At 41.9% G+C, this 10,678-nt stretch overlaps 1 protein-coding gene across 5 annotated transcripts in view; it reads right to left on the bottom strand.

Annotated features, from left to right (window-relative positions):
* Nucleotides 1-6,917: 6,917 nt before the first annotated feature.
* Nucleotides 6,918-10,678, bottom strand: part of LOC106575518 (phospholipid-transporting ATPase IH) — a 72,998-nt gene continuing 69,237 nt past the window's right edge. For 2 of the 5 annotated variants that reach the window (XM_045699008.2, XM_045699009.2), the window contains one exon: nucleotides 6,918-9,242. In XM_045699008.2, the coding sequence (XP_045554964.2) occupies nucleotides 8,982-9,242 (261 nt within the window). In that variant the 3' untranslated portion in view covers nucleotides 6,918-8,981. The remainder of the gene's footprint in view (nucleotides 9,243-10,678) is intronic. The other 3 variants (XM_045699012.2, XM_045699013.2, XM_045699011.2) reach the window with 2 other exon arrangements.

The following is a 10,678-nucleotide window of genomic DNA, read 5'->3' on the forward strand; positions in this document are numbered from 1 at the left end:
TTCTTTTGCCCATCTTAATATTTAATTTTTATTGGCCAGTCTGAGATATGGCTTTTTCTTTGCAACTCTGCCTAGAAGGCCAGCATCCCGGAGTCGTCTCTTCACTGTTGACGTTGAGACTGGTGTTTTTCGGGTACTATTTAATGAAGCTGCAAGTTGAGGACTTGTGAGGCATCTGTTTCTCAAACTAGATACTCTAATGTACTTGTCCTCTTGCTCAGTTGTGCACCGGGGCCTCCCACTCCTCTTTATATTCTGGTTAGAGCCAGTTTTCACTGTTCTGTGAAGGGAGTAGTACACAGCGTTGTACGAGATCTTCAGTTTCTTGGCAGTTTCTTGCATGGAATAGCCTTCATTTCTCAGAACAAGAATAGACTGACGAGTTTCAGAAGAAAGTTCTTTGTTTCTGGCAATTTTGAGCCTGTAATCGAACTCACAAGTGCTGATGCTCCAGATACTCAACTAGTCTAAAGAAGGCCAGTTTTAATGCTTCTTTAATCAGAACAACAGTTTTCAGCTGTGCTAACATAATTGCAAAAGGGTTTTCTAATGATCAGTTAGCCTTTTAAAATGCTAAACTTGGATTAGCTAACACAACGTGCCATTGGAACACAGGAGTGATGGTTGCTGATAATGGGCCTCTGTACGCCTATATAGATATTCCATTAAAAATCTGCCGTTTCAAGCTACAATAGTGATTTACAACATTAACAATGTCTACACTGTTTTTCTGATCAATTTGATGTCATTTTAATGGACAATTGTTTTTTATTTTCTTTCAAAAACAAGGATATTTCTAAGTGACACCAAACTTCTGAACGGCAGTGTACGTTCTAAATGTTTGATAGCTCCTGCCTCGACCTGGTCTCACTTGAAAAACACATCAGGAAAACATATTCTTTACCACATTTAATCAGAAAATATAATTGAGATAAAGGCTAAGTGAATATAAATGCATGGGTCTCCCGTACGTAGAACTCTGTCATCATTTATTTAATATTCAGGTCTGGCTCTTCTGATTTCAAAGTGTCCTTTCTGATCGGTGTGATTAGAACTGAATTGGCATATTATATTTTTAACGTGGTCTCATAACTGAAGAGCTTCTGAAAATAATGCTTCCAAATCGCGTAGGCTTTCATCTTGATCCTCCCTGTCTTCTTACATTACAGTAAAATAGTCCCCTAACATGATTAACAATAGAAATTGCATGTCTTTTTCTCCTTATTAGAATATGAATAAATAGCAATACACTGCCACTGGCACTTGGAAGCCATTCAACATTCTGGAATGGAACTGAATCCAAATAGGATTTAGGGAGTTGTGATTCTAATAGAACACTTAGAAGTGATGAACAAACTCCTCGTTGGGTAGAGTTGAGGGAATATTGTCATCCTCCGTTTGTCATGAATACTCCCCATGGTTCTTACCATACAATCAACCCACTGATCTAACTTTGAACAGAGCCACAGTGCGCAGTCTCCTGTCTTCTTTCCCCTGAGGCATATATCAGCCTTATTGAAATACAGCTTATTTCATTCTGATCATAATATCTTTCAGAGTGTGTAATAATGATGGCACAGTGATATACAAAACGATAGGGCTGTGGTTTGTAGAAACATGTGTTTTGTCCAGCAATGTAAAACTGCTAAATCACGTGTCAAATGATAAAAGGTCTGTATGGTTATTGTTAATCAAATTGTATTAGTCCTTATACAGTACATCTCTCACATTCGTAGTGAGACAAAGGGGATGTTATGCTATAATATACCATAATAGAATGAATGAACAGTATGGATGTATCTATAGGCTTACATAGAGTGAGATGCATGCACAGTACATTGAGGATGTATGGACTGTAATTGTGCTATTTTGCTCTCAACGAGTCCCTCTTAAATTGCTCCTTATAGGGGAATAATAAAGTTGTATTGTGTTGTATTGTGTTGTGTAGTCACATCGAGATGAGCTCCCAAAGGCTATGGAATGGAATTTCTGCACAATTGACTCCATCAAGGCGGGAGGTTAGAGGTGTTGTGAAGCTTTCTGCTCCTGCTCCCATTCTAGTCACTTCCTGATTTGAGTAAGCGTTCAGGGGCCATAGTGCCGGGCCCTCAGAGTCACAGGTGTCATAGTAACTGTCACAGGCTCCGCCTTAATGGCTCCTGGGGTGAGACGGGTCATACAGCTTCATCTGGAGTCAACACACCCAGGCTGCATCAGGTCACCCTCGTTTGGGTGCAGCTAGAGACTTGGAATTTGGATTGCAGTGACTTTATTCAAATGCAAATCATTACTGCGATATACTACTGTGTTGCTTGTCAGGTGTTGTGGAAGTGTGTGTACTGGATATCTGGTTTTATATAGAGCGTCATTTAACCTTATCTCAATGATTTGGGTTTGTTTTATTTACTGAATGGTGTGTTGTGCTCGCTTCACAGAGACTCAAATCAGTCAATCATGTTTGCATTGAAGAAAATTCCCCCCCCCCCCCCCCCCTCCTACAAAATAGAAAAGAAAAATAGTTTCTCTCATAGCTGAAGGTCCTATAACAACTGCCCCTAGATGTATAACTCCCTAACTAAAAGTTCTGGTAAAACCCACCGCACCACGTCTACTCGACTCGGTGTGAACTGATCCGTTATAGAAACACCATTAGAAGACAGTAATGAACAGGCAATTCCACAGACAAAGAAAAAAAAGTGTAATGATTCATAAACAATCTTAGCAAATAACAGCAATTTCAGACCTAATTCTGAGATTTCACGTCTGAATGCCTCGGCAGTACACACTCCATTAAACATTGTGAATAGCAGCCTTGCTTTAAGATCACTACCTCAGCAAGCCTCTAGAAGAGAGATAGCACTGTAGATGGTCCTTCAGTGCTTATTAGGATTAATTACTTTAATCCAGTATGTTAGCGAATAATCAAGTCTACCCGCGGTGAATGCTGTGCTTTTACAACAGGTGACAAAATGTTTGTCAAAAACAGCTGAGAATTCATTAATCAAATGCCTGGCTTGTCAAGTCAGTTTGACTCTGTTATTAGCATGGATACACACAGGCTGACAACTCTGAGGGCAGAACATGTGCTGTATTGTAATGTACCCATGAAACTTCAACAGGCTATAAAGGCGCCATTAGTGATATTCCAAGATGGGTATTTGGGTAGATGCTAAAAGATGCCATGGTTTTGTACTAACAAACATCAGGCAAAAAGTAGAGACTTCTATAGATGCAAGTCACCAATCGTTCATTACTGCCTTCATTTTGCTGGACTCCAGGAAGAGTAGCTGTTGCCTTGGCAGGAACTAATGGGGATCCATAATAAATACAAATGTATGACATGCTAGATCTCTATGTTGCAATTTATCTGGGTTTATTCTCATGTACTGCAGCAGGAGGTCTCTCCCTTCTACCTGAAGCTCTCCTAAGGCTCAGGTTGATCTATACCCCTCCACACACACACACACACACACACACACACACACACACACACACACACACACACACACACACACACACACACACACACACACACACACACACACACACACGGGCATCATACACACATACGCAGGTTATCAAGTATTCACACGTGTGCAAACACACAAACACACGTGCATACACACATGAGCACACACACACATACACACTTCTCTAGTCAGAGGTATTATGCCATGGATACTGGGATGTGAGAGCCACTCCAAACACTCCCTGATCACGATCCACACACCCCGATCACACCCCGTTTCAATAATTACATAACATGGTCTACAGATTGAATAATACACATGGAAGTTTTTACAGGCCTACTGGGAGTCCAGCTTTCTTCTCTCTACTCTTTCCATCGCTCCTCTATTTATCCATCTCTCCTCTATCTTTCCGTCTCCTTCTCCCTTACTCTGGCTTCCTCTCCCTCCAAATCCCTCCATCTCCATCTCTCAGTTCTGGGTAAATCCTATTTTCCGCTGCCAGACATCCATCCTCAGGGATGTGAGGAGCTGAGAGCGTTTTTAAGTGTACGTTAAAACCTTCTCCTGGCGCACAGTGGCGCAGGGACCGCTCTAAAGAGGACAACCCCTCTGCCTGCACATAGCCGTGTTCACGTTCAGCACATTCAAAAACACCAGAAGTGTTTCCCCCAACACTACTTACAAGGGACGAAATATGAGGGTCCTAGGAATAATGTGCTGGATAATTCATGTTTGAAGTGTGAAAATAAATGTAAGGATATAGACTTAGTTCACTGTGTCTTTTCCCTCTTTAAATTAATATGAGCCTAACAACTTATTTCAACAGCATAAAAGCATCACAAATACAGGATTCTGGAAGTGTTAAATTCTGCCATAAAGCACGCTGGCCTAGATACTGTTTATCCGTGACAGACAGATCTCAGATCCAGAAGCCTGAGGACGGTAGAGGATACAAAATTGACAGAAACTGAAAAGGATGTCCAAATCAAATCAAATCTCACACAGTCGTTCTAATCATTATGACATCTTGAACATTAATGAGTTATCACAGTCTCTGTTCAACACTAAGGGTGGTCTTGGGCATACAGCCCATAATAAGGCATACTGCAGCACCACCATCTGGCTGTTGGGTGAAGTGTAACTATTGTGCATGATGGGAAAATGTCTGAAAATTGAATATAATATGACAAAATATTATAATAGTAAGGCTAATAACACTGGAAGATTAATGTTTCTTTCATAATCTTCTTTCAAAAACAACAAACTCATGTTTTATTTTTGGTTTTATTACAAGCAGATGTACCGTTAGTTGTTTGCCATTAATAGCTACAGAAAGGCTGGCAAAAATCCACATATATCTACAGATATCAATCTGTTAAAAACTGAATAGAAAAACACCCCAAAACTGTACATTGAATTACCTTTACTACATACAGTAATATATATATATATATATATATATATATATATATATATATATATATATATATATATATATATATATATATATATATATATATATACATACATACACACCTTAAAGAGTGTACAGAAGTATACATAGATTTAAATATAGTCAAAGTTATGAGTGATGTCATAACGCTATGTGCCGATGCATTGTAAAAGAGAAATACACATTCTGTTAAACTGTAAAGGCTGGCTGTAAAGTTCAAGCCCTACTAAGTCAGTAAAGTTATATATTAGAACAATAAACATCTACTATAGTTATTCATTTGGTCACACCTTAACCCATAGTCAATGGCTTTCAAAGTATCTTTAAAAACAAACCCATATTTCATGTGAGAAACATGTATTATTTCAGTGCAGGAACACAGAAGAGACAATTGTACTTGGATTTCTTAGTATATTAATTGACAGAAAGCAGAATTGTAAAGCTATATCGTTTCATTTGCGCGATGTCTCTCTTCCCCGTGACAGTTGCAAAGATGGTGGCTAAATTAAGATAGTTCACTCAGGCTGTTTACCGTTGAAGAAAATGGTATGTTATGGTCTACTTAACTGGGTGTTTTCCATAGACACCAATGCAATAGCAACAGCAACTCGTCTGGTCTACTTAGTTAATTGACATTCATTGAACCAGAAAAAAAACAAAGAGCTGTGAGTGGGGTGTCTCGCTTCCTCTTCCGTCTTTGACAGTTCCTCTCTAGCTGTTTTGGTTGTTAGAAAACGCCATATTAATTGTCTAAATAAACACAAGTCAGTGAACAGGTCTCCTCTTCTGAATACAAAAGTAACAAAACAGGATTTTTCTAAGATATACAAAAATACCTAAATGAGAGAATTCTGATCAGAACAGGATCGCTGCCTGAAAAACACTACATTCCTACTACGTATCAGTATTTGGTGATCGTTTCCGTTCTGGATCATGGAAACGGTCTGATGCACTGCAGTGGTTTGTCCAACATAGTTCTAACAGCAACAAGCCAGCTCACAGTTGGACACGTGGGAGTTTTGTTCAATAGCGTCCATCCTTGTTTGCTGATATTACTAAGGTCCTAAAACACAGATATATGTCATAATGACAGGCTTAAAGGAGTAGGCTTCATATACATTCAATATTCTGAAGCAAAGCCAGCAACACCTACAGGACTAAAACAGTCAAATGCACATACTCCCTCTTTCTCCATCTTTCTGAGGGTTTGTCGCTCACAAAACCAACATTTTCCTCCAAACCAACTGAGTATTGAGTTGAGCTCTAGGCCTTTTCAAACAGGAAACCTAACAGAGACGAAATGCTACACAGAATATCAAACAAAGAATCTCAATACAATCAATTCTAGACAACACAGTCAACTTATAATAGCGTAGTTTGCTTCAAGTTTTCAAGCTTTTATGGAATAGGTTTTGACTGGACTAGACATCAAAGCAATTAAGAGAAGGAGGCGTGATATTTCAGTTTGGAGAGTGTTGAACTGTCAGAGAAAGAGAAGTTATGCTTGTTTGATTCATAAACACACAGAGAAGCTCATTACGTCCAGTGGTACGACAGAGGCAGAGCATGCAAACAAGTCGGTCAACATTATAAACACCCTAAACAACTGTCTAAGTACCAGTCTCATTCATCCTCTAACGAACAGATGACCACAGAAGTGCTGATAAAAACACTAGTTCTCACCCTTTCTGGAGTCATCCACTTCCTTACAGCCGGTCGCTCATCATTTAGTCATCCACTGTAATCATTCATTCATGAATCATTCACTAATTCATTCATTATTTGTAAACCTTGTCATAGCAATGTCCAGTGTTATAGTTGTGATTGTGGTGTAATGTTCAGTGTCTTTACATTTCAGTGAAGATTCATAATACCACCTAATAACAGATGAGCATCTTAAATATCATCGCTGCTTTCAATGAAACAGACGTCTGCATGCGCGCCCCACACGCACACACACACACACACACACACACACACACACACACCACACCCACACACACACACACACACACACACACACCCACACACACACACACACACACACACACACACACACACACACAGTGTATAACAACATCCTTATCTATATATGGGACATCCATATACTTTTGTTCCTCTTGGTTTGAACCGGTCCCACAATGCACCTCAAGACATCTACTGTCGGGCAGCTAAATGTGTCTAGAAAAACCTTGGTTTTGGTACAGTCCCCCCTCCATCTCCCTTTCTCGTTCTCTCTCTCCTTACACCCACCACACAGACTGTGTTCTTATGAGACGGATGGAGGGATGCATGACCGGATGAAGGAGTGAATGGATGAATGGATGAGAGAAGGAGTGGAGGATGAGAGGAGGTGGCAGTGAGGAGGAGATGTAGTGAGGCTCGAGAGGACAGATCCACACGAGCATCACTTCAAAAGGAACAAGAGGAGAAACGGTAGAGGTAAAAAAACACATGAAGAAAGTGGAGAAAATGAAACATAAAAGCATCAGAGAAGATCTGAGGGAGGGAGAGAGCACACAGTGACAGATGAGATGTTAAGACCCCTGACAGACTCTTGTGAGACAATTATAACACTCTTATAACACCTTCATGAGGCTCTCACGCATCGTGTGAGACTTCTATGGGTATGTTCAATATTATTTATGCCAAGGGACAGAGCAAAGCAGCTAAGCATAATGTCTACATTCTACATGTTGTATTTCTGTAACAGAGATCCACTGCTCTTTAAGGCTTCAGATCTGAGTGTGAGAGATGTTAGATATCTACATGGACAACGTTAAAGCCCAGAAACAAAGTAGGTTCTCTCTCCTATCTAATACTGTCCACCAATCCTGGTGTGGCGTAAGGCAGAATTTCTCTTCCTCTGTCCCACCCAGTCTCAGTGTAAGGCAATAACCAGCAAGGCAAGCCATTGAAAAAGTATTTTCTGATCCTTTGGTTCCAGACTACTGTGTATTTCAAAGGAAACACTGTGTAGATGTTAAGGCGGAAAAGGATTCCCATGCATACTGGTTTACCACTGTAGTTCCTCAGCACTACGTGAGGCAGGATGCCTCAGCTTCCATGTCAGGAAATGGGACGGTTACAAGGAGGAATGGAGGTATAATCACATCACTGTACAGTAGACACAAGGACAGTCTATGACACGGGATACTACACACACAGAACTGTCTCTAGTCCAGTAGAGATAAACCACTATCACGGCCTCGCCACTTACAACTGAACTGGAAAAGACTAGTGTCTTATGGCGTGTTCCTGGATAAGAGATACGCACAGAGGCAACACCAGTTTGTTCTATAAAAAGCAGGACAGAAAGAGAGAGGAAGAGAGGAAAAGACAAGACAAAAGAGAAACAGGAAAGTGTGGTCAGTTAATGCACATGCAATACCTCTGAACATCTTCCATTCATACTGGACATCCCTGCTTTATGACACTTCAAATGACATCATCACTGACAGACAGTTGACAGCGGCAGGGAGATACGGGGGAGTGACATCCTTTATGACAAACACTTTAAATGACATCATCACTGACAGACAGTGACAGACAGATACGGGGGAGTGACACACACACACACACACACACACACACACACACACACACACACACACACACACACACACACACACACACACACACACACACACACACACACACACACACACACACACACACACACACACACACACACACACACACACACACACACACACGCTGCAGGGTGGGTCTGAGGGGTCGGACCCACAGTAGACAGTATTGGGTGGAGCCAAGGCCCTTTCCACCAATCCACAGCCACTGCTTGCCTGGAGCCAAGTCTGTTCAGTTCACTCAGCTCCTTGTGCTAACACAACACAGCCCTAGGACTGTGGATCATGTGGATCGTCCTTCTGTGTGGATTTGGTGTTCGTTTGCTTTTTCACAATGGCATTGGTAACTGTACGCGTCTAGATTAGGTATCTATTGTCTAGAGGACAGATTGTTCCAGTGGTCAATTGCTCAACACTGAAATCTTGGTCTAGACTTCCAGTCTAAATCAGACTAAACTCCACTCTAGACTACACCGAGGTCTCAGGCCCTGCCCCATTGTGGGCGCAGCTAGCCCCAGAGTGACTGGAGTTGCCGGCGAATCGGAGGAGTGGGGTGAAAGTGCAGTAGTCGGGCCCGCCCCTCCAGTGGGTGAACATGAGTTTTTTGGTGAAGGGTTCAGACCTTCTGGGAATGGGGTTCTGGTGGTCGGCCCTCCTGCGTGTGGGAGCGTGGAGAGATGCCAGCGGGGTGAACTCCGATAGCTGGCCATTATACAGCTTGTCTGCATTCTGTAAGGGAGGGATGGAGAGATGGGAGGAGAGAGAGGAAAGAGGGAGAGAACAGAGGAGTTATTATCTGGATCAAGGTAAGTGGTAGCCAATTCAGGTCCTCAAGGGTATGGTGTGTGAAGGGTTTTGTTCCAGCCCAGCATTATTCTGATTCAACCATTTCAACTTATCGTGGTCTTTAATTTAAAAAAACATTTTATTTAATCCAGTGAGTCTAAACTGGGTAGGAACAAAAGCCTGCATACGATACTCTGCTGTCTGCCAGACCCAGGATTGACCACATGGTGGACCCAGAAGACTACAAACCCCACCACAACCCCTACCCCAAAACCACATCAACACAAACACACCAGACCCTGGTTGCAAAAGATGTCAGGAGCAAAACATAAGCAAACTGAACAAGTGAGCGGTCGGTCAAAGCATGCAGCATGTCCTCAGAAAACATCAAGGTGAATACGGCTGTTCAGTCTCAGACAAACATTGTCACTCTGCCGAACTTATAACTGGATTCACTACAACCATACACAATTCAGTGCTGACTTCCTAACGAATTCAGGATGTATTCTAAATGTATAGGAACAGGGCCCAAGCCAGACCGGACCCAGACCATATGATGTTAGGCAGGGGAGGGAGATCCTAGCAGTATGAGCCTTCTGCTTAACTCAGTTGGGACTTTGGGATAGATGGAGAATTTGTCTGGTCAGGACAGGAGTGTAGCCTCACAGGCTAAACAGACGGACTACATTGTTTAATTAAGGAGAGGTCTGGCCCAGAGACGTAGTACACTACAGGGCAGCCACGCATTTCCTGACATCCTACTCATTTAGCTGATGCCGATTGTGTTACCTTGAGCTTGTTAATAAACACAGGCTGCAGTACCTTCTGTAAACACTGGAGGGGGTAAGTGCTCTACTTGAAAATTGTTATTTTTCCGCTGTCACAAAACAATTGCTATGGCACTGATGACAAACGTATTCAGCATTCAAAAAGAGAATGACACCTATTTGATATGTTCAACTAGTTGTGATAGCTTTACCAGGAAACATATTTCATTCATTTGTGTAATGAACAACTCTTAGACTGATGGCATAATGCTTAAATCTTCATCTGGGACTGGACAGCCTGTCAGTGTTCCACCCACACACACACGAGGGGGCACACACACACACCCTGTGTTAGTGCACCAGTTCATCTAAGGAAACCCTGACGGGAGGACAACCTGTAAAAATGAGTATAAATGAGTATATATATATATATAGGGGGGGGGGGGGGGGGGGGGGTGTGTGTGTGTGTGTGTGTGTGTGTGTGTGTGTGTGTGTATGTTTGTGTGTATGTGTCCATACCATAAAGTCACAGTGTTCTGGTGAAGACAAAACAAAGCAAATCCAACTGTCAGAGACCAACCAACCCCCCCAACCCTTCACCCCACTCTTCAC

Source organism: Salmo salar, chromosome 17 (genome assembly GCF_965601325.2).
Source record: "Salmo salar chromosome 17, fSalSal1, whole genome shotgun sequence".
In the NCBI taxonomy this organism is placed as follows: domain Eukaryota; kingdom Metazoa; phylum Chordata; class Actinopteri; order Salmoniformes; family Salmonidae; genus Salmo; species Salmo salar.